The 20530-nt window shown below is 40.8% G+C and overlaps 1 protein-coding gene and 1 long non-coding RNA gene across 3 annotated transcripts in view; one reads left to right on the top strand and one right to left on the bottom strand.

Moving 5' to 3' along the window:
- The window catches only part of LOC147912945 (uncharacterized), a 71895-nt gene extending 52853 nt beyond the window's left edge, over nucleotides 1-19042 (bottom strand). The window contains exon 1 of the long non-coding RNA XR_015549318.1: nucleotides 18891-19042. This is a non-coding gene — a long non-coding RNA (uncharacterized LOC147912945). The remainder of the gene's footprint in view (nucleotides 1-18890) is intronic.
- Nucleotides 18611-20530, top strand: part of ZEB1 (zinc finger E-box binding homeobox 1) — a 180937-nt gene continuing 179017 nt past the window's right edge. For both annotated transcript variants that reach the window (XM_014783560.2, XM_004425250.2), the window contains exon 1: nucleotides 18611-18668. In XM_014783560.2, the coding sequence (XP_014639046.1) occupies nucleotides 18611-18668 (58 nt within the window). The remainder of the gene's footprint in view (nucleotides 18669-20530) is intronic.

Here is a 20530-nt window from a genome sequence, read left to right as displayed (position 1 = left end):
TAAGAGAAACTGAAAAGGAATAGCTTGAGAAGTATTGGGGAAACCAGGCAAGCATGGTGTCCCATGGAGCAAGTACAGAGGATTTCAGGGAGGACAGAGGATCAACTGTGAGGACTTGTTATCACAAGGTATAGGAGGACTGAGAACCAACCACTGGATCTAGCAATAGTATAGCACGCTTTATTACTAAAGGGGATGCTGATGCAGAATAAAGGAGGTAATTTCAGTCCTTGAGTGGATGAAAGGCTGTGGGATTCAGTATACAAGTAGAGGAGCTCACTTTGCCTTATTGCCAGTTAAGGAGAAAACCAGAAGAAAATCCAAAAATGCAAAAGTAGTAAGCCATCTGAGCAATAAGGAAGAATATCCTAATAAATCTGTAAAAGTCTGGAATGAGGGTATAAGTCTCCTACTGGAGAGTTACTTCCATCTTTAGAGACATGCCATAAATAATATAATGCTTTTCACCTGGGAGTAGGGTAGGGCACGCCTGTTGAATAATGTTAAATTTCATTCCATTATTCAATATGCAATTAAAGATGCTTACCAATTCCTTAGTAGAGTGAACACACACACAACTACACACAAATCCCTTTAAGAATATTTTTGAACAGCATGGAAAAACTCTTTAGACTTCAAGGATAGTAATTTTTTTTTATTGCCACTGTTTTATAAAGCAAAATGTGACAGGTTATTCTTTTGCAAGCTTAGTTAATGACCAAGTTGGAAACAGAGACCTGAGGCAAAGCCTATGGCAGTTAATATTCCAGACACTCATTAATATATAGGAAAAGACTAAAATGACCCAGTGTTTAGCAATTCTACTTCTGTAATGAGTGGTAAAACTGGAATATTTCACAAATTTGAATTCTAAAATTTTGGCTTGATCCATAAATTACATACACAGTAGTAAAAAACTGACTTTGAAATATTAATTTTTACAATACCCAGTTTGAGATTTTGTCAATCTTAAAAAACCATGAATTATTAAGAATTACTGTACAAGAGATACTGTTTCATTTTTTAAAAATTCTACAGTTCATATCCTAAGTGAGTATAACATTAAAAACAAGCCAACAAAAATTCTTATACATAGTTGGTTGCTTCCTTTATTGGAGATTTTACAACAGCTCTGTTCCTACCCTCCTGAGATGAAAAGGAAGGGTGAGATGAGGTGAACTGAGCTGCTGGCTGGGGCAGACAAACAGCAACAGCGGAGCGAGGGGAAAGATGCTTAGTCATTAAATGATGAGCACGTACCTAGACAACACAACATCTCGATTTGGTAAGCTCTAGTAAATACTTTTCTAGTTTTCATAACAAAACCAAGTCACTTAAACAATTTAGATGTTTGTTTTTTTAAGAACAGTGTAGTATTCATCTCAGCTGCACACACTGTGCCCTCCACCCCTACCCCTACTAGGTTAGTGACCCTGGTAAAATAACTTCTCTGAGCTTTAGTTTCCAAAGAATCTTCCTGACATCAACATGTTATCACGACGATCAAGTGAGATTTTAAGTGATAAAGAGCCCAAAGCTCTTTGAACTATTAGTATTGTAGTTTAATAATAATGCATTAGTTTCCTAATTCTAATGATCTTTCAACAGTTGAGAAAAGGAGGCAGAAGTTCCAAATCTATGTGGTCTTGAACTTCAGCGTCATTGATAAAGTAGTTGGATAAAATTAAAGAGCTAAGTAAAAAATACACAAAGCCAAAGGTCCCTAGCCCATTCCTAAGTTAGTAAATCCCTTTATATTCTTCAGGCCCCTGTGCAAACAGATAGCTATACATATTCATTTGTGGTAGTTAAAGAAATTATCCCTATTTTCTTAAACATACAGAGGTAGATAATGATATCATCACTAACACTGATAGAATGTAAATGTTTTATGACTAAAACTGCACATATGTTCAGTTATTTTGTTTTAAAACAGTAGTAAAATAGTATTTAACAAAATGAAAAACAAAAGTAAGGTAAATAAAGAGAACAGGTGTTGGGGATTCAATTAATGGGAGATATCACAGACTTTATTACAGAATTCATAAAAAAATATATATTTTTAACAAGAATTCCACAACTTACTTCTGCTATGACATCTGCTTTGAACCAAGCAGGAATTATTGAGTAGTTAATGTACAGTCATTTACCGGACACTTCCTACATGCCTAGCTGCACCAACAGCCTCCTCAGTGTACTAGTGTGCTCCTTTCTGAGAACATGCCACAGAGCTCTGGAATTTTGTTTTGTTTTTTAGAAGAGGAAACCATGATTCTTCTGCATCTCCAATTACTCCCACCCTTCTCTATTTTTCCTAGCACATAATCCTTTTCTAACATATTATATAATTTGCTTATTTATTATATTTGTTGCTTATTAACTGTCTCATTCCACTAGAAAGTAAATTCCACTAATCAGGAGTTTTTGTCTATCTGGTTCCTTGATGTATCCCAACAACTCAGAACAGTGCCTGGCACACAGAAGCAGATCAATAAATAACTGTCGAATGAATCAATGAATTCTTCTTAAGTGTCCCTCTTTAAAAAGATTAGGCACTCTTCCTTGGTTCCAAGCTAGGTTTATAAGGTTAAATGGTATGTTTTGACATCTTTGGCTTAATATTTGATCTCGGTTTTATCTTACTTAGGCACACAGCTCTGTCCAGTTTTCTAGAAAGAATCCAGCAAAATTTCCTGTAATGATCTTACCACATTAACCTTCCACGCTAACTAAAAGAATAATTCTTATGCCCTAAACCAGTAGTTGGCTCTACCCAGAAATTCCTTAAATAATCCTTCTATTTCACTACAATTTCTTTCGTTCTAAGATCTTTGTTAATGACTTGGATGACTTTTAAAAGGTATTCTTTCTCTGTTGACATTTCTTTGTGGAAAATAATTACCTGTATCTATATTTACATTCTTTCCAGCTTTTTTTCTTGGATAACCTGACCAAGCCCTTTTGTTTTTATCATTGTCATCATTTTCCTCAGATATCCAGTTAATATGCTGTTCATCTCATTTTACCCTTTAAAATTCTCAGTCACTACATCTTATGCATATGTCTGTGTGTCTGCATAAAACTATCTTTACTTTTGTTGAAATCAGTCTTGGTTCTGAGACACAATTACTTTAAAACTTTTAAACTTTTTTACTTTTACTTTTAAAACTTTTTTTTTCTAGGCTTCTGATTTCTTCCTACTCAACAGTCATTTGTTTTTGACTACAGACAGTCCTGGTTTCAAAAAAACATGTTATCATGATGTTGTGATACATCTTTTTGACATTTTGCCCTGCTGTTTACATTTCCTTCTGTGACAACAACAACATCTTGTGATATCTTAAAAAACTTTTCCTCCTCCCACCTCTATTTCTACCATTTTTTAATTTTTCTATTGGCTAATTTAAAATGTGCATACTGAAGGTACAATACCTTGCAAGTTTCACAAATTCATTTTGTATTTGGTTGGCAATTTATTTTGGCCCAAAAGAAACTACTATAGTTATGACCTCTTGGATCCACATACTACACTGAAATAAAATCTTTTAAATTATGTTTCAAAAGAATCTTTTTTGCTTGTGGGTTATGCTAGCAACAATGTAATATTAGATTTTCTTGCAACTCTTAGTTTTCCCCATTAGAGGTATTCACTATAGAAGATATATTCTTGGGCCAGCCCCGTGGCTTAGCGGTTAAGTGTGCGCGCTCCGCTGCTGGTGGCCTGGGTTCGGATCCCGGGCGCGCACCGATGTACCGCTTCTCCGGCCATGCTGAGGCCGTGTCCCACATACATCAACTAGAAGGATGTGCAGCTATGACATACAACTATCTACTGGGGCTTTGGGGGGGGGGGGAAATAAATAAATAAAATCTTTAAAAAAAAAAAAAAAGAAGATATATTCTTGACCTTTTCTGTCTCCTAACTCTAGAGATGTATTGTCATGTGTCCTCACATTCGCAGACAATCTAGATCCCTTTCCATTACAGAGCTACTAAATTCTAACGCAGAATTTCAGCTGTTTTGGACGGTGGATATCTATCAACTTCTGACCGCTATTTTTCTGTTTTGTTTTTGCCTAGTTATGTTAAAGATGTTTGCTCCAAAAATCAGTGTTTTCCTCCTTGGCTCTCAGAACTCAGGTATACTAACACCATACAGAATGGTATTAAAATGTGATGGCTAATCCCTGGTAGCTCATTTAAAAAGGGGTACCACTTTTTCAGCTTTTTTGCTTCCTATCAGGTTAAGTTCCACTTCACTCTGAGACAAATTGTGATCTCCCCCCATATCAGCTTCCAATTAGGACTCTTTTACTATACCAGCCACAGAACATATTTAAAATATATACACTTTCCAGATATACTTGTCACTATAACAGGAGTTATTGGTGGTGGTCTCTATCATAAAAGAGTTTATAATACAGCATGAGAGATAACACATAAAACAATTGATTATGAAATAAAGATGATAAAAACTTGAGGTGAGTGGTCAGAGACTAGGGGAATTAATGAGGAATAAAAGGCGGATGAGGAAGGACGTGGGGTGGGGAGAAAAATCATCTGAAACATGGGAGCAGGAGGGAAAGTCTTGCATTCATGGAACTGCTCAACCAGAGAAGAGGGAGTATAGAAAGAATTGTCTTTCAAAATTTTGTACATTATGAGAAAAATTATAGAAATATTGACTCACAAAATATTCACTAAAATATTTCTATTCATAATTCTTTTTCTGCCGTAACATTTTCTTTACACTTTAAAATCTTGTCTTGGCACAGCCCTGGATGTGATTTTATGTCTACTGAGTACAACAGAATTTAAATGGGATTTGTAGGTATGATCTGGGTTTGAGCCCCAGTCTAGACTATGTGAACTGTGTGACTGTAGCCTCTCTGAATCTGTTTCTATATACATGAAGGAAATAATATCTATTAGCACTGTAATGAAGCCCAAATGAAACCAAGCGAAGTAGATTATAAAGGCTCTACAAATTCTGTATTCTCTATTAAAATTGGTAAGTGTGTGGTAATTTTTCCTTACACAGGACACTTCCTTCCCTCCTTTTACTTTTTTTCATTCTAGAATCTAAACACAGGGGGTAGATGATTCATCATTTTATTGTGGAAAGAAGCTTTCATTCCTTATCTTCAACATGGCAGCAATCACTCTCTAGTTAGATCTAAATGACTGAATTGCACGGTGAACTGTATTGGTGACTAACTCATTTTCCCTCACCCCCAGCACCCTCTTTTCCCAAGATAAAGCAACTTTCCTGTGTAATGAACTGTATCTGCTATCAAGTGGCCTGGAAATTAAGAAGTCCAAAGAATCTTCCAAGTCTTCATTTCCTACGTGGTATCATGATGTCTTTTGCTGCTACATCACTGATCTGTGTTTCCCAAGGATACACAAAGGAGAAATACAAAAATGAATGGAACTACAGAACAATTTTATATACGGGGGGAAAGTGTCACTCAATTTTGAATTATTCAGGGGAGTGTTTTCCAGCTAATGGGTTGTCAAATTCTTTGCATTAAATGCTTGTGTCTGGTTGATAGCCTTTTGGTCAGTTTGATGCTGACTAGCAACGGAATGAGAGCAGATGCGACAAGGACAAGCTTTAAAACCAACATCATCCACCAAAAGTGGATTTTAGGGTTTTGATTTATGTCCATAACATATCCAAAGTCTGGAGAAAGTGAGTTCAAGGGAGGACAAAATATAAGTACGCTAGGTAACAAGGAAAAAAAAATCAGGCCATACATTTTCTTGATTTATTATGACTTCCACTGGTGCAGAAAATAAAACAGAGAGGAACTAATCAATTTATTTGATCATCTCAAGAGACTAATTATATTTTTCTCATATAGTTAATGTTTTTAATCATTTTCTTTTAGCAGACAATTTCTCAGTAATTTCTTCTCCTAACCATTTCTGCTATTTTTAAAGTTTATGCTGCACATTTCATGTTTTATATTCATATATTACTTTTTGGCATTTACTAAAAATGTTACCAGATAGCTAATGAAAATATCTGCCAGAAAATCTTTCATATTATTATAATATATGAGAAACAGTAACAGATATTTGTTGGTGACTTTACCAATCAAAAGTACAATATTAAATGGGTATAATCAGAAAATAAGTTGAGCCACTAAAGAAAAAAGATACTTATCTAATGACAGTAATTAATTCAATGTACATAAAATGACTAAATTCCACAACTATTTACAACATTAAAATAATGTAAATTGCCAGCTGTAAGAAACAGCAAAACATGTTAAAGAATGTGGATTCCAAATGTGCATGAGTTTTAACTAGGAATGACTTTACCTGTAACTAAAATATCGCTACTGAAGGTAAAACAACAAAATTATCTAAACCTCTACAGCAACAACATAAAACAATACTAAAGCTAGGAATAAAATAATAACTTGGCTCTTTGTTGGCATTTTTTATGGTCTGTAGGAACACTTTATAAACTAACTTAGAAAGAAAAATGTGAATAAATTCAATTGCATTTGACAGTTAATAGAACAACATGGCCAAAATCTAGGCAGATAATTTCAGAGATAAAACTGGTCATAAAACCAAAGTCAGTCCTTTGCAAAAAACGTTAGAAATAAAAAGCAAATATTTTTCAAAACTTTATCAGGGCAGATTTAACATAATAGTCAAATATTTGATATACCATTTCAGTTCAGATCCTTTTTTACTCTGCCTTTTCTATCTGTCTGCTTTTGCATCTGTTTGTTTTTGACATTTTCACTGCTTAAAAGCACCTCCAGAGAGTGAACAAGAGAAATTAAAAATACTCTACTCAATTTATGTTACTGAAGTGAGTTAATATTATAGAGGCCCTAATAAAATACGTAAGAGCTAATTTTTCAAAATCCATTAATACTTTAGGAAGAGCTTTTATATTTATATAGCAGATTTGTACAGTAAAACTTCAAAGCTCTACATCTTTCAAAATAACTTCCCCACACATGATCTCATGTGATACTCACCAAAACCCTGTGAATATGTATGGAATTTTGGCTTATGAAAAGAAAATTTGGTTTGATTCTGCAGAGAAGGAACTCCAGCTCAGAGAAGTGAGGTGATTTGTCCAAGGTTATACGCACAGTGAAGAGCTGAGTGTGGACTCTCAAATCTCATTCATTCATTCATCTTTTGCTCATACTAAACTGTTCTTCCATTCTCTAAGTGTGCTTTGCCAGATGAAGGCAGTCTTGATAGAAGAGAAGAAAAGCCACCGGAGATTAAGAATTTACCATAGAAAACCTGCAGAATGGGAAATAAGCTAGAATTGTATGGTTTGGATGTGCATCTAAAGTAAAAATATTGGCTAACAGAGATCTGTAACTTGTCAGACCATGCTATGCCTACGCCCATTAGCAGGGCTAAGAGTTGACTATATCTCTATCTTACAGCTTGAAATGGAATCACATCACGATTTTGACTATTACAGTCTTTCTAGTTTACAAGCACCACCGTGTAGTGAATAACCTTACACCCAGAACAGTTTTCAGGAGGATTAGCCCTTCGATTATTATAAAATTACCATTATTCATGTTTTTGAACAGATGTGTTCATGATACAAAATTCAGAAGGTACAAAGACAGTCAGTACAAAGTAAGTCTCTCTCTTCTGCATCCCACGACCCCTCTGCAGAGACAGACACTGCTACCATGTCCCTCCACAGATAATCTACACACTTACAGATGTATAAGTGTGTATAACTGTGTGTATACATATTTATACGTGTGTATATATATATATAAAATAAATGGTATCAAACTATACACACTGTTCTTTAACTTGCCTTTTTATCTAACTTTAATTATCTTTGAGAGCTTTTCAGATCAGCTGCTTCATTCTTTTCAAATGATTGCATAGTATTCCTAGGAATTCCTTTGGATTACTCTCCAATTTATTTGATAGTCAAGTATACTTACTCAAGAATTCCAAAACTGCTAACCTTTGCTAGCATATAAAAGGGACCCTTGCAGTTAATTGCAAGGTTATTTCATAAGAGAAAACAAGAATTTAAAACTTTGTAAGTTTTAAATTTTGTAAGAATTTTTGTAAAATTCTAAATACTTAGACTTTTAATTAAAAAATTTAATTAAAAAAATCCAGTGATAACCTTAATTAGAATCTAAATGAAATGCAAACTGTTCTTTTACTAATAAGGGAATGTTAAATAAATAAATACACACACACACACACACACTCTCTCTCTCTCTCTCACACACATTTTTTTTGTAATACTAGCCATGAAAGAGCTTGAATAGATCTCAAGATCTAGAGCTGGAATAATTATTGGTTTCATCAGTACAGAATTTATTACATATTTATATATGTTCATCATTAGTCAACGTAAGTGTTCTCCTATATACATATTCTAAAATGTTGAGTGATTCATGTTTCAAATCAGTATGAATATGCTACCAATTTTCAAAAATTTTAATCTTGGTGAGACAGACTGTCATATACTTCTAGTAGCATCATATATCAGTACAATGCTTTTCAAAAGCAAGCTGACAATATGTTTAAAAAGATACAACCATGTTCATTCTCATTGACTAAATAATTCCAGTTTTGAGAGTATTTTCCCAGGAAATGCTCAAAAACCAATCAAACAAAAACTATACCACAAGACTGTTCATTCCTCACAAAACAAAAAAAAACTGGAAGTAATTTAAATGTTCAACAGTATGTAACTGGTTTAGTAAACTACAGTGTATCAATTTGAGGAATATTACAGTCAAGTAAAAAAATTCAAGTATAAACGAAATGGGTGTATGTTAAGTAAAAACAGCATAATACTAAATTATATGTAGTTCTCATATGTATATGGCAAAAACTAGGCACTATTATAACTATATGAACTACACATGTATAAAAAGATTGAACATACTAGTGTTGGGGTAGGAATAAGGAAGGTTGTCTTTAAGCATTGTGTAAGGTTATAGCGGACACATTTAAGCGTCTCCTCATACCTCTTCTGAGTTGGTAGCACCTTCATGCACAGCAGTAGGTCCTGAATGAAAATGAAACAGATGCACAGAGATAGAGGTAAGAAACGGAGAGGGCCTGCCTGCACATCTAAAGGTGTTCCAAATCCTCACCTCTGAGGCCTGGCTGTTCTACTCTTGGATTCTATGGAAAAAAACCCAAAACTCACATCCTTATTATAAATTCCTACCTTTTGCACTTGGGCTTGTTTGAATTGGTGTCTGTTTACGTACAAACCAAGAAACGAAACTAAGACAGTTTTAATACTTCTTTCATAATCTTTAACTTGTATTTTTTAAAAGTGCCACATGCCACCTAAGTGCATTGCAAATTGTGTTATTTATCCCACGGTAGTAAGTTTACTTGTTGTATAGACAATTCCTTAGATAATATAGCTAACATAAGCCAACAGAATTTCTAGACAATATAAGAAATATGCCAACTAATGTTAAATAAACATGTTAGTATCATTTCTTCTTTTTGCCCTTTAATTAGAATCATTTCACCTCTGCCTGAAGTGACATTTTCAGGGCTAAAAATTATATGCTAGCCTTTAACAGAAAAGCACTGTGTAGGAATTCTAGTGGATTATGTTCTTAATATCTGACTCTGATAACTGCCTGAGAATTTGCTTTTGTTGTTTTCATTACCTATCATTTATTGTTTACCACATGCCAGGCACTATGTAAACACTTCACATACAATAGCTCGTTTGCTCTTCACAAAGCCCCAGTGCCGGAACGATTCACAAATCGCAGGAGCTTTCTCTCTTTTCTATAATTATTGAGTGTGCTTCCCACTAGACAGGCATTGCTTTTGGGGGGAAACACAAAGATGAAAAGTTCAGACTGGCAGAGGAGACAGATGTAAAACATACAGTAAAAGTGATAAATGCCACAACAGTGACATGTACAAGGAGCTGTGAAGGATGTGAGGGAATTAGCAGCTATGTGGAGCTGGCTGCCTGGGTCCCAAGAATTCCAATGCACCTGAAGAATTGCTGAGATAATCTGAAATCTAGGGAAAGAAAACTAATCTGCTGTCTTGGAAATACGTAAGGTAATCTGGAAGACAGCAGAATCTAAAGGGGAGGATGTTAGCTTTTATGCTGTAGTAAACATAATAGTGGAAAAAATAGCAAGTATTAAAGGATACATTAGAGACTTTTTTTATTTTTTTTTATTTTTTGTGAGGAAAATCAGCCCTGTGCTAACATCTGCCAATCCTCTTCTTTTTTTGCTGAGGAAGACTGGCCCTGGGCTAACATCCGTGCCCATCTTCCTCCACGTTATATGGGACGCCGCCACAGCATGGCTTGCAAGCGGTGGGCCGGTGCACGCCCGGGATCCAAACCGGTGAACCTGGGCCACCACAGTGGAGCGCACGCACTTAACCTCTTGCCCCACCAGGCCAGCCCCAGAGACTCTTTTTAAATAATCATTTATTTATCATATAATTTTGGGGGTCTGCCATGTACTAAGGCAGTATTAGAAGCTGGAAAGACCACTACAAGAATGTGCAACTGGAAACAATTTTATTAATATTGTAAACATGGGAAATATTCATTACACTTTATATTGCTTAAGTTTTAAGAACAGTATTACACTACTTGTTAATATAATCTAGAAACATTCTTCTTCATCTGTGCTTCATTTAGATAGCCATATCTTGTATTTGTATTGCTCTTCCTTGCTGAGTTATTCCTTTATAAATGATATTCAGGAGAAAAAAATAACTTTTCAAGTTCTCTTAATGCTGTTCTGCTCACTTTTTCTTTTCCATCATGGAACAATAATTAACATCTTGTGTAACGTGGACACTCTTAACTTTCTTTTTAAAACCTTTTCACGGCTTACAGTTGCTTTCAGTATAAGGTCCCAAATCCTTAGCATCTTCGTCTGATCTGGTTCCTGCTTACCTACCTCTGCAGCCTCACCTGGAATATGTATTCCTTTTATTTGATGTTTTCATTCTATTGGATTTGCCCCCCAAAAGCACTGTCCTGTCATCTGGTGATTTCTGCCTATGCTGCGACTTTTGCCTTCAACACTCTTCTCTCCATTCCTCTTCTGAGAAATTCCATCACTTCTCCAAGAAAGATTTCCTTGACTCCAGGTTAGTTTATATGTCTCTCCTACGTATGCTATATCTCTCGGACATTTGTGTAATAGCCTCTTTGTCAATCTGTTTCTTCCACAAACTTGTAAGCTTCTTGAGGTCAGGGACTGTATTAAGCATTTATAGCCTCATACAGCATCTGTCACATAGAATATGCTCAAGAATATTACTTGAATAAATGAACCAATGAGTAATGATTAAAACTTCTATGTGGCACAATGCTAAATGTTATATAAAAAGTAATGACCAATCAGCATAATGCTTTAAAGCTACTTATAACTTAAAGACGAACAAAAAACAATATTCAGTAAGTCAACAATCAATAAGAACATACTTCTCGGGGCCAGCCTGGTGGTGTAGCGGCTAAGTTCAGTGCACTCCACTTCAGTGGCCCGGGTTCACAGGTTTGGATCCCAGGTGTGGACGTACACCACTCATCAAGCCATGCTGTGGAGGCGTCCCACGTATAAAATAGAGGAAAGATTGGCACAGATGTTAGCACAGGGCCAATCTCCCTCACAAAAAAATAAATAAATAAAAATTTAAAAAATAATCAAATAAATAAAAACATACTCCTCAATCATGAAACTTGAAGCTTATATACTTTGGTAGGCAGAATAGTGGCCCCCAAAGATGTCCACGCCCTAACCTCCAGAACCTGTGAATATGTTGGGTTATACGGCAAATGGGAATTAAGGTTGCAGATGGAACTAAGCTTGCTAATCAGCTAACCCTGAAATAGGGACACATTCTGGATTATCTGGGTGGACACAATTTAATCACAAAGGCCCGTATAAATGGAAGAGGGAGGCAGAAATAGAACTAGTAAGCTGGGAGGATGAGGACTCTGCCTGATGTCGCTGGCTTTGAAGATGGAGGAAGAGGCCCATGAGTCAAGGAATGTGGGTGGCCTCTAAAAGCTGGAAAAGGCAAGGAAATGGATTCTCCTCTAGAGCCTCCAGAAGGAGCCTAATTCTGCCAAAACCTTGATTTTAGCCTGGTGAGACCCATTTTGGACTTCTGACTTCCAGAACTGTTAAGACTACATCTGTGCCATTTTAAGCCACTAAGTTTGTGGTAATTTTTTACAGCAGCGATAGGAAACTAATACACATACCCACATGGAAAAGGATTAACTTTGTTTGACTGCATATGACAGAAAACCTAAGATACTGTTGGATTAAAGAAGATCTAAGTTTCTCTCTCTATAAGAGAGACCTAGAGGTAGGAAGGCCAGGGCTGGTTATGGTACTCTACAGTGTCAAGGATTCCTCAGACCTCTTCAATCTTTTTGCTTTGCCTTCCTTAACCTTAAGGAGCTCTAGCTAGCAGGTCTGACTCCAACCAGCAGGAAGAAGGGAAAGAACGGTGAACCACCTCCTTCAGAACAGTTGCTCAACGTGGTACACATCACTTCCACTGATATCTCACTGGCCAGTAACACCTAGGTACATGCAAGGACCATTCAAGTGGCCATGTGATAAGAATGGAGGGTTCTATTACTAAAAAGGGAAGAAACATAGTGGGGACAACTAGCTATCTCCACCTTAATACTGCAGTATTGTGATTTCTTTCCCCCCTCTTTGTTTTAAGTATATAAACGTAGTCTCTCCTAGATTTTAGACCAATTACGCCAGGGGCCTTCATTCCACAGTTAGTGAACAATTACTATGTAATAGATTCTGACACATCTCTAAGTATTTGCCAGATTTTGCATGTACACACATTAGAACATGAATATATACTTGGTCAACGAATGACCTAAGACATTTACATCATATTCAAACTTCAGTGTTGTAATTAATGGAAACAGAATTCTTTGTTGACAAGAAATAAGGTGAAAAAATACATTTTATTTCTATATGTGTATTACCCAGGAAACAAATGGCACACTCAAAGGATAAATTGAAGAGTCTGATGAAGAGACTGTTTACAGAGATGTGGGCAGGCTTAAGGGAACCAGTAAGAGATAAAGTACCCAAGGACTTGCAACAGGAGGAAATCATTACCATTCCTAGGCCTAAAGGGACACAGGGAAGAAGCAGTTTCTAGAACTTGCCAAGACCTATAGCCATGGGTCAGAGTTGTCTGACCAGAGACATGGCCTTAGGTAGAGGAATGAAGCTACTGCCAAAAGCCACAGACAGGCAGGAGGGAGTGCGGGGGAAGGTGAAATAAATATCCTGACCTCTCTCTCTTCCTTTCCTCTGATCATTTGCCAATGCCTCCAAATTGGCTGAAACCAAACAGACACCAGGGCAAAGGAGCCTGGGTGATGTGGTCCACAGAAATCAGCCTCTCAGAGCATGGAAAGGCAGAGAATGGACTTTGAGGGACAGAGAATAACCAGCAAAATATGAAAAAGCAAAGCATTTTACAGAGTTGGAATGATTCAAAAAACCTTGAACCAAAAGAGAAAAGGAATTGACCTGAACAGAGCTGTGTCAGATCTGGGACAAAGAAAGACAGAGGAAAGAATGATTAAAAAGCAAAACAGTAGAGAGGGGTACAGTGTGTGATCTATTTATGTAAGTATGATAAGGAGAGTGAGTAAAGAAATAGAGGCACAAGATGAAAGGATGAGAAGGGTCTGACCAGGGATCTTAAAGTTGTGGGTATATTTAAGCACAGGGTATCTCCTATTGCTGACTTTTTCTTGTGAGTTTAACACAATGGCAGGACATGTAAAACCTGTTATTGACTGCAAATATTCTAAATACACATAGTCCAAGGATTGAACAGTAGCAGTGATTGTAACTGAGGATCCATGGAATATAGAAGGCCAGGGCTGTAGGTCAAAGATACCAGCCATACTGTAACAGAATCAGTCAGCTGCTCAAAGTCGTCAAGATGCCAGAGAAAAGAAATACGTGGAGGCAAGAGGGAAAAAACAGCAGCAGGAACCAGATATCAGACGCCTGATATCATTGTAGATACTTAAAATTCACTCAAATCCAAAATATGTATGTTGCGCTCTCTAGTACAAATTACCTACCTATAGTTAAGTACAGAAAAAATTCTAATCATGTTCATAAGTGATATCAATATTAGAAACTATAATCTATCTTCTGTGGAGCTAGCCTTTGAAAGCAATCTGTCTTAATTATTGTGATTTTATGGAAAAGATTAGTTTTACATTTTGGGTGCCAGCCCTGGTCGTCTAGTGGTTATGAGTCAGCATTCTCACCGCTGTGGCCCAGGTTCCTTTCCTGCTCAGGGAACCACACCATGTGTCTGTCTGCCGGCTGTACTACTGTGGCGGCTGCGTGTTGCTGTGATGCTGTGAGCTATGCCACCGCTATTTCAAATACCGGCAGGGTCACCCACGGTGGACAGGTTTCAGTGGAGATTCCAGACTAAGAGACTAGGAAGAAGGACCTGGTTACCCACTTCCGAAAACACTGGCCATGAAAACCCTGTGAACAGCAGTGGAGCCTTGTCTGATACAGCACCAGAAGGTGAGAGGATGGAGCAGAAAGACCAGGCAGGGTTCTGCTCTGTTGTCCACAGGGGTGCTAAGAGTTGGAATCCACTCCACAGCACTAACAACAAACTTTTGGATGTTCATTAATATCCTTCAAATCTCTCTCTCTACATTTATTTATACTTACATCTCGCTATATTAGACATGTTTCTAAAAGTTGCCCCCCAAATAAGAAGCTCCATGTGTTAACACTTTATTGACATATTAAAAATAGGAGTCTTATTTTCCAGCAGGGGTAAAACCATTTTGTAGTGCAATATATAATAAAACCACATGGAGGTTTGCGGAAAACATCTGTCCCTACTATTACCTCCCGGGAGGCTTAATTAGAAAAGCTGATGTGGGTCCTAAAGACTGTTGGTTCTACATCACCCCCTAGTCATGGTTCCTTCTTGACTCAGGGACTGTAGAATCTGGTGAAATTGCAGGCAGTGAAACGACTACTGCTCTCTTTTGTGTCATTGTGAACCACATATCCAGAGTTACTCTTGAGCCAAAGACTGAGGAGCAACTTCAGGGGATTCTAAATTTGATGGATAACATCTATCAAATTTTTTTTCCTGCAAAGCTCTAAGATTAAGATTACATGTTAATGTCATTAATTTAATTAATTAATATGTTATCCTTCCATGAAAATAATCAACTTTTTATTTTGATGAAGATTACAGAATCATATTATAAGTTATACTTCTCAAATGTATTCAGGAAGTAAGGTACATGGAAATCACATGCTCGATGTGGAACACCATGAACACCTACATTTTAAACTTAAAATGATTTTATGTCAAATTTTATCCTAATACATAAATCTTCTATGGAAAGCAAATAGGTGCAAAGGGTTCATGAAAAATTTATAGGAAAAAACTTAATATTGAAAATATTCTATCCATTTACATTTTTCCCTGTAAATTTAGAAAAGATTATAGTAATTCATTTTTAGCAGAATACCTCCCTTTCAGCATATGCAATCCCAGTGCTCGCTAGAAGCACAGTGTTAACATTTCATTGACGTTAAAAATAGGAGTATACATTGAAAACGTGTGATGGCACCACAATTACTAAAAACCAACAATACAGGACACATGTTAAACTCTTATTAGTATCCCCACCATCTTTTATTTAAATAAGTCTAAATTTTAATAAATCTATTCCTTTTTTAAATTTACTCAAGATTTTTTCCACTTCTTTAGTTATATTTAAGAGGTGTAAGAAGCAACCATTACAATATGCATCAGGTTTACAACAACGATTTATTCTGAGATTTACTTTTGTCTGCTTTCTTTCCAGTCTAGATTTCAATAATTTTGGAAACATTACAGCAAAAAAAGTGTATTAATCAAATATTCAATTTATAACATATGTAATTATTACAGGTTTACAAAATTAAAAATTTGTATTAGATTTGGGATATGAATAATATTTCCTGTGCATATTTTAAAAATAGGAGTGAGCAGAGGTAATCGTTTGGGGAAAATGATTATGGACTATCTAAAACGAAGAGCAATTAACCTCAAAATAATGCAGGATATAAATGACAGTAAACAGCTTTTACATCCACCATTTCAACTGCTCCTTAGAACTAATGTGATGAAAGCAGATAAACAACCCTTACTTTATAGCCAAAAACATTCAGGAAAGGTCAACAATATTGATTGATTTAATAAATATTTACTTACTGAGCATCTACTATGTGACTAGGTACTCTGCTAAGTGATGAGGGCACAGAAATGAACAAGCAAAAAAACAAAAACAAAAACAAAAAAAACAGTGTATCTGTCCACACAGTTAAATAAAGTCTGGCCCAAGCTAACTAAACTAGTAACCACTAAAGTAAGGCAGAAAATGACTTCTACTTGGCTTGTCCCTTCACTTTCTCTCTTGGATTTCAAGGTGAGGATGAACACTGAAGAAAGCTTAGTAGGGAGGTACAGGACAGGCACTTCAGAAAGAGAAAATGGCATGTAGGATACTTCCTGTGCTACAGTTAGAAAGTATTTTTTTTTTTCCTTTCTGATTGGAAATTAGGGTAGCTATAAAAAAGTTACTTGTGGGGGGGGGGGCGGGGAGGGAGGGCGGCGCTGCTAGCAAAAGACAAAGTCTATAACCTGAATCAGAAGGCAACTGAAGAACATGATACAGCTCTTAAGAGGGTAGGAAGAAAAACGTGAACCAAGCAAAGCCTGGACACGGTTCTGGTTCTGACATGCACACGTTCAGTCAACATGGTATTGAGAAAAGTGAGGACTGCCTGTACTTAAAATGATCAGTAGGAATAACGATTCTAGTCTTGGCACTGAGGAGAGTAGATATACAGACATAATGTATAGCACAGAATATTTACAGTCACATTTCATGCACCAATAAATAACGCATTCACTTCTCAAAATGCCAAAGCCAACGTGGGAGAGAAAATTTTCATCTATATTCAGGATTAAACTTTCTAATTTTAAATTACCAGACTTCAGCTGTAAATTTATTTCAGTTGAAAGGTTTGAGGAGATTATTAATGCATCTTCTAAAATTCTGGAGGGTGTTCAAAAGACTATTTTAACATAATAAAGAATCCTGCCATAGGTATAACAAAAATTATAGGCATAAATTTATCGAACACCTACTATGTGAGAGCACTGTGCTGGGCGACTTACTATGTTACTTCTAATACTCTATGTCATGTTTCAGTTTCCTCCATTTCTCTATCAATAACTCTTAGTTAATTCATAACTATATTATCTGAAATACAGCTCAGCTCATTTATTCCATAAAGTTGGTCCCAAAGACAGTCCCTCACTTGAATGGGGGAGGGGGAAGGAGCGGAAAGCTAAGTCCTACTGAATACTGAAGACGACTTTCTTGGTATTTGTGGTGTTATCTACGCGGTCTTTCAGAAATCCCCAAACTTGTACAAAGTCAGGGACTCGAGATAGGATCAGCAATCTATCAGTCTCAAAGGCTACACGTGCGGCCGCTGTTTCTTGCCTTAAGGTCCCATAGGGCGGTAACTGCCTATTTAGGTGGTAAATCGTGGCCTGTCGATACCTTAACTCTAAGTCTTGACGCCTACAGCCTACTCTAAGGGGACAGCGGGGAGGAGGGCGGGGCGGCGGGGTGGGGGAGGCCGAGGTGACAGCAGGTGAGGGCCCGCGCATGAGGAAGTGAGACAGGGACAGCGTGGGTATTACTCATTCCGCTTACCGCCCAGGCGGCTTGCAAGCGGAACTTGTCGTCTCTCTCTGGGTCCAGCTTAAGTTCAACCTAATTGAAATCACTCTCTAGCCCGGGTCTCTCGGGGGAAACCCGCGCGTCCGTGGAAGGGAGGGAGTCAAGTAGCGCTCTCGCGACGCGCGTGTCCTCGCCGCCAGAGGCCGGGCTTCCCAAAGCCGCCCCTCGCCGTGCCCCTGATCCCGGGACTCCCCGGGGAGCCAGGCACGACCCTCTCCCGGGCCCCGGGGAGCGCCGAGCGGACAAACGATGCGTGGGGGGGCAGCCCCACCTCGGGGACGAGGGAGAGCAGGTGGCTCCGTCTCCCGGAGGCGCAGCTCTGAGGGCACAGGGTCCCCAGCAGAAGGAGCCAGACCCATACGCGCCCCAGGCGGCCGCGGCGGGCGTGGCCAGTTCAGAGGCGGATCGCCACGCAGCCTCCCACTTTACCTTTCTCACTCCGCCGGCCTGTCGCCCTTCTGGCCACGTCCCCACAGTCTCCTAACGCCCCCTCCCCCGTCCCCCGACACCTGAGGGAAACTTTTCCCTCTCCCCCCCGATTCAAACTCAGCGGCTCCTACGGTTGCCGCAAACCGTCCTCTCCCTAGCAACAAGGTTCCGGCCGTAGAGCGAGCGGCTCTAGGTGTAAGGAAGGTGATGTCGTAAAGCCGCGAGTGTCGTAAACCAGGTGCGGTGGGGAGGGGGGAGGGGTGGAGGCGGAGGGGTGGGGGGGAAGGGGGAGGGAGGGGGAGGAGGTGGCTCGAGCATTTAGACACAAGCGAGAGGATCATGGCGGATGGCCCCAGGTGTAAGCGCAGAAAGCAGGCGAACCCGCGGCGCAATAACGGTGAGTGGCGGAGGGGACCGGGGAGCGGCGGAGTCAGGGGGAGCCGGGCAGCCGGGGCGCCCCGGGGGTGAGGGGGGCGAGCTGGGCTGGGGGCGGCCGGGGCAGGGACGGGCAAAGTGGAGTGGGAAAGTAGAAAGTAGTGCTCTCTGCCCCCCTCCGCTGCCGCCGCAGCCGGAGCCGCGCCGCGGCCGCTCGCTCTCCCTGAACCGTTATGTCTCTTACCTGGTCTCTCTCCGCCTAGCGGCTCCTGCCGCCCCTGCCGCCTCCCTGGACCGTTAGCCGCCGCCGCATCCCGGCGCAGGGCGGGCGGCCCGGACGCGGCCGGCCACTTTTCTGGGCTCGGGGGAGCGGCTGTTGCTTCTTCTCGCACTTTTCCCCACTCTTTCGCCCCTCGGCGCCTCCCCTCTCCCCCGCCTCCCGGCCCCTCCGCGTTCGGCTCCCTGGGCGCCGAGGCCCCCGGGAGCCGCGGAACGAACTTGTGCCCGGCGCTGACCGTGCAAAGTGGCTTCCGCGCGCCGCCGCCCCGGCCGGCGCCGCCGCCAGGCCCCGCGGCTCGGCCGAACGGGCGGGCGGGCCGGGCCGGGCTGCGAGCGCGCGGCGGGCGGGACGCGGCGGCCGTGGGCTGCGTGTCGTCCGTGCGCGCGTGTGCGCGGCGCGCGCGGCGGGCGGCCCGGGCTCGGCCGGCGGCGGTAAAGTTGGGACCGGCTGGCGAGGCGCGCTCGCGGAGTGGGCATTAGCGGCGCGGAGGCGCGGGTCCCTCAGCGCCCCTCCTCCCCGCGCCTCGGGCCATCGAGCTCCGGGCCCCCGGCCTGGGGCCGCCGAGGCGAGCCCCGCGCGGGAGGACCCGGTGGTGCGGGAGCCGGCGAGGCGGGAGCGGGCACCTCCTTGCTGGGGGACGTGTGGATGGCGGCGAGCTGGGCAGCGGGTGTGTGCGCGGAGTTACCTGGGCTCAGACGGGAAAGCACCACAGACAGATCCCCCCTTCCCGGGAAGACTCCTTCTCCGCGCCGGGATGGGGTCCAGCACCTCCGCCTCTCTTTTTTCTCTTTCGGTTTTTGGGGAAGTTGTTACCTGGGCCGGACGCTCGGAGCGCTGAAGCCGGATAATGGAGCTTGGATGGCGCTCTCGGTCTCGGGTGGAAGGAGGGTGGGGGAGGGGGCGGACGGACCGACGGACGCGCGGGTCCGCTGCTCGCGCTGCAGCTGCAGTGCTTATTGATTTGTGCTGAGGTGCCGGGGACACACACACCCCTCTGCCTGGCGTGAGAGTTAAAAAAAAGCAAAACACGAGAGAGAGAAACGGAGGGAGAGGGAGAGACAGCGCGAGAGAGCAGGACCCGAACATGTGGTTGTTGTTGCACAGTCGCCTTTTCCAGTTTGGAGAGACGGTGTAAGTTGATTGTATTTCTGCTTATCTCGGGGGCGAGTCTGTGCTTTCTCTCCCTCTGGTTCAGCAGCGAAATGTCTGCTGATTGTTATTGTCTGGACAGTTCCTGTGGCGAGAGGGGCGAGACTTCTCCGCCCGGGGGCGGCGGGAGCGCGGGGAGAGGACCCCGCCCGCGCCGGCCGGGTACCTGTTTGTATAATAATGGGCGGCAACGGCCTGCGCTGGCTGCAGCCAGGCTATATAAGGAATTACACGTACATTTCGGACCGAGGGGCTCCTTTGGGTTCCTGCGTTATTTTAAAAACGAGTTTTTAAGAGTAGGGCAATAAATGCGCCTCTAATGGGATCGCTGTATCTTCCAGAAAATGAGGAAATACGTGTTTAAGTGAAAACTCTCGCGCGCTCCCCCCGCCCCACCCCCCGCTCTCGGGATCCATTCTCCCTCCCCTCTGGGATGCGAAACGCGAGGTTTTGTA

This window comes from Ceratotherium simum, chromosome 32 (genome assembly GCF_057802395.1).
Source record: "Ceratotherium simum simum isolate JZ-2026a chromosome 32, ASM5780239v1, whole genome shotgun sequence".
NCBI classification, from domain to species: Eukaryota; Metazoa; Chordata; class Mammalia; order Perissodactyla; family Rhinocerotidae; genus Ceratotherium; species Ceratotherium simum.
Note: the sequence above shows the minus strand (reverse complement) of the source record. Positions and strands in the feature narration are given on the sequence as shown.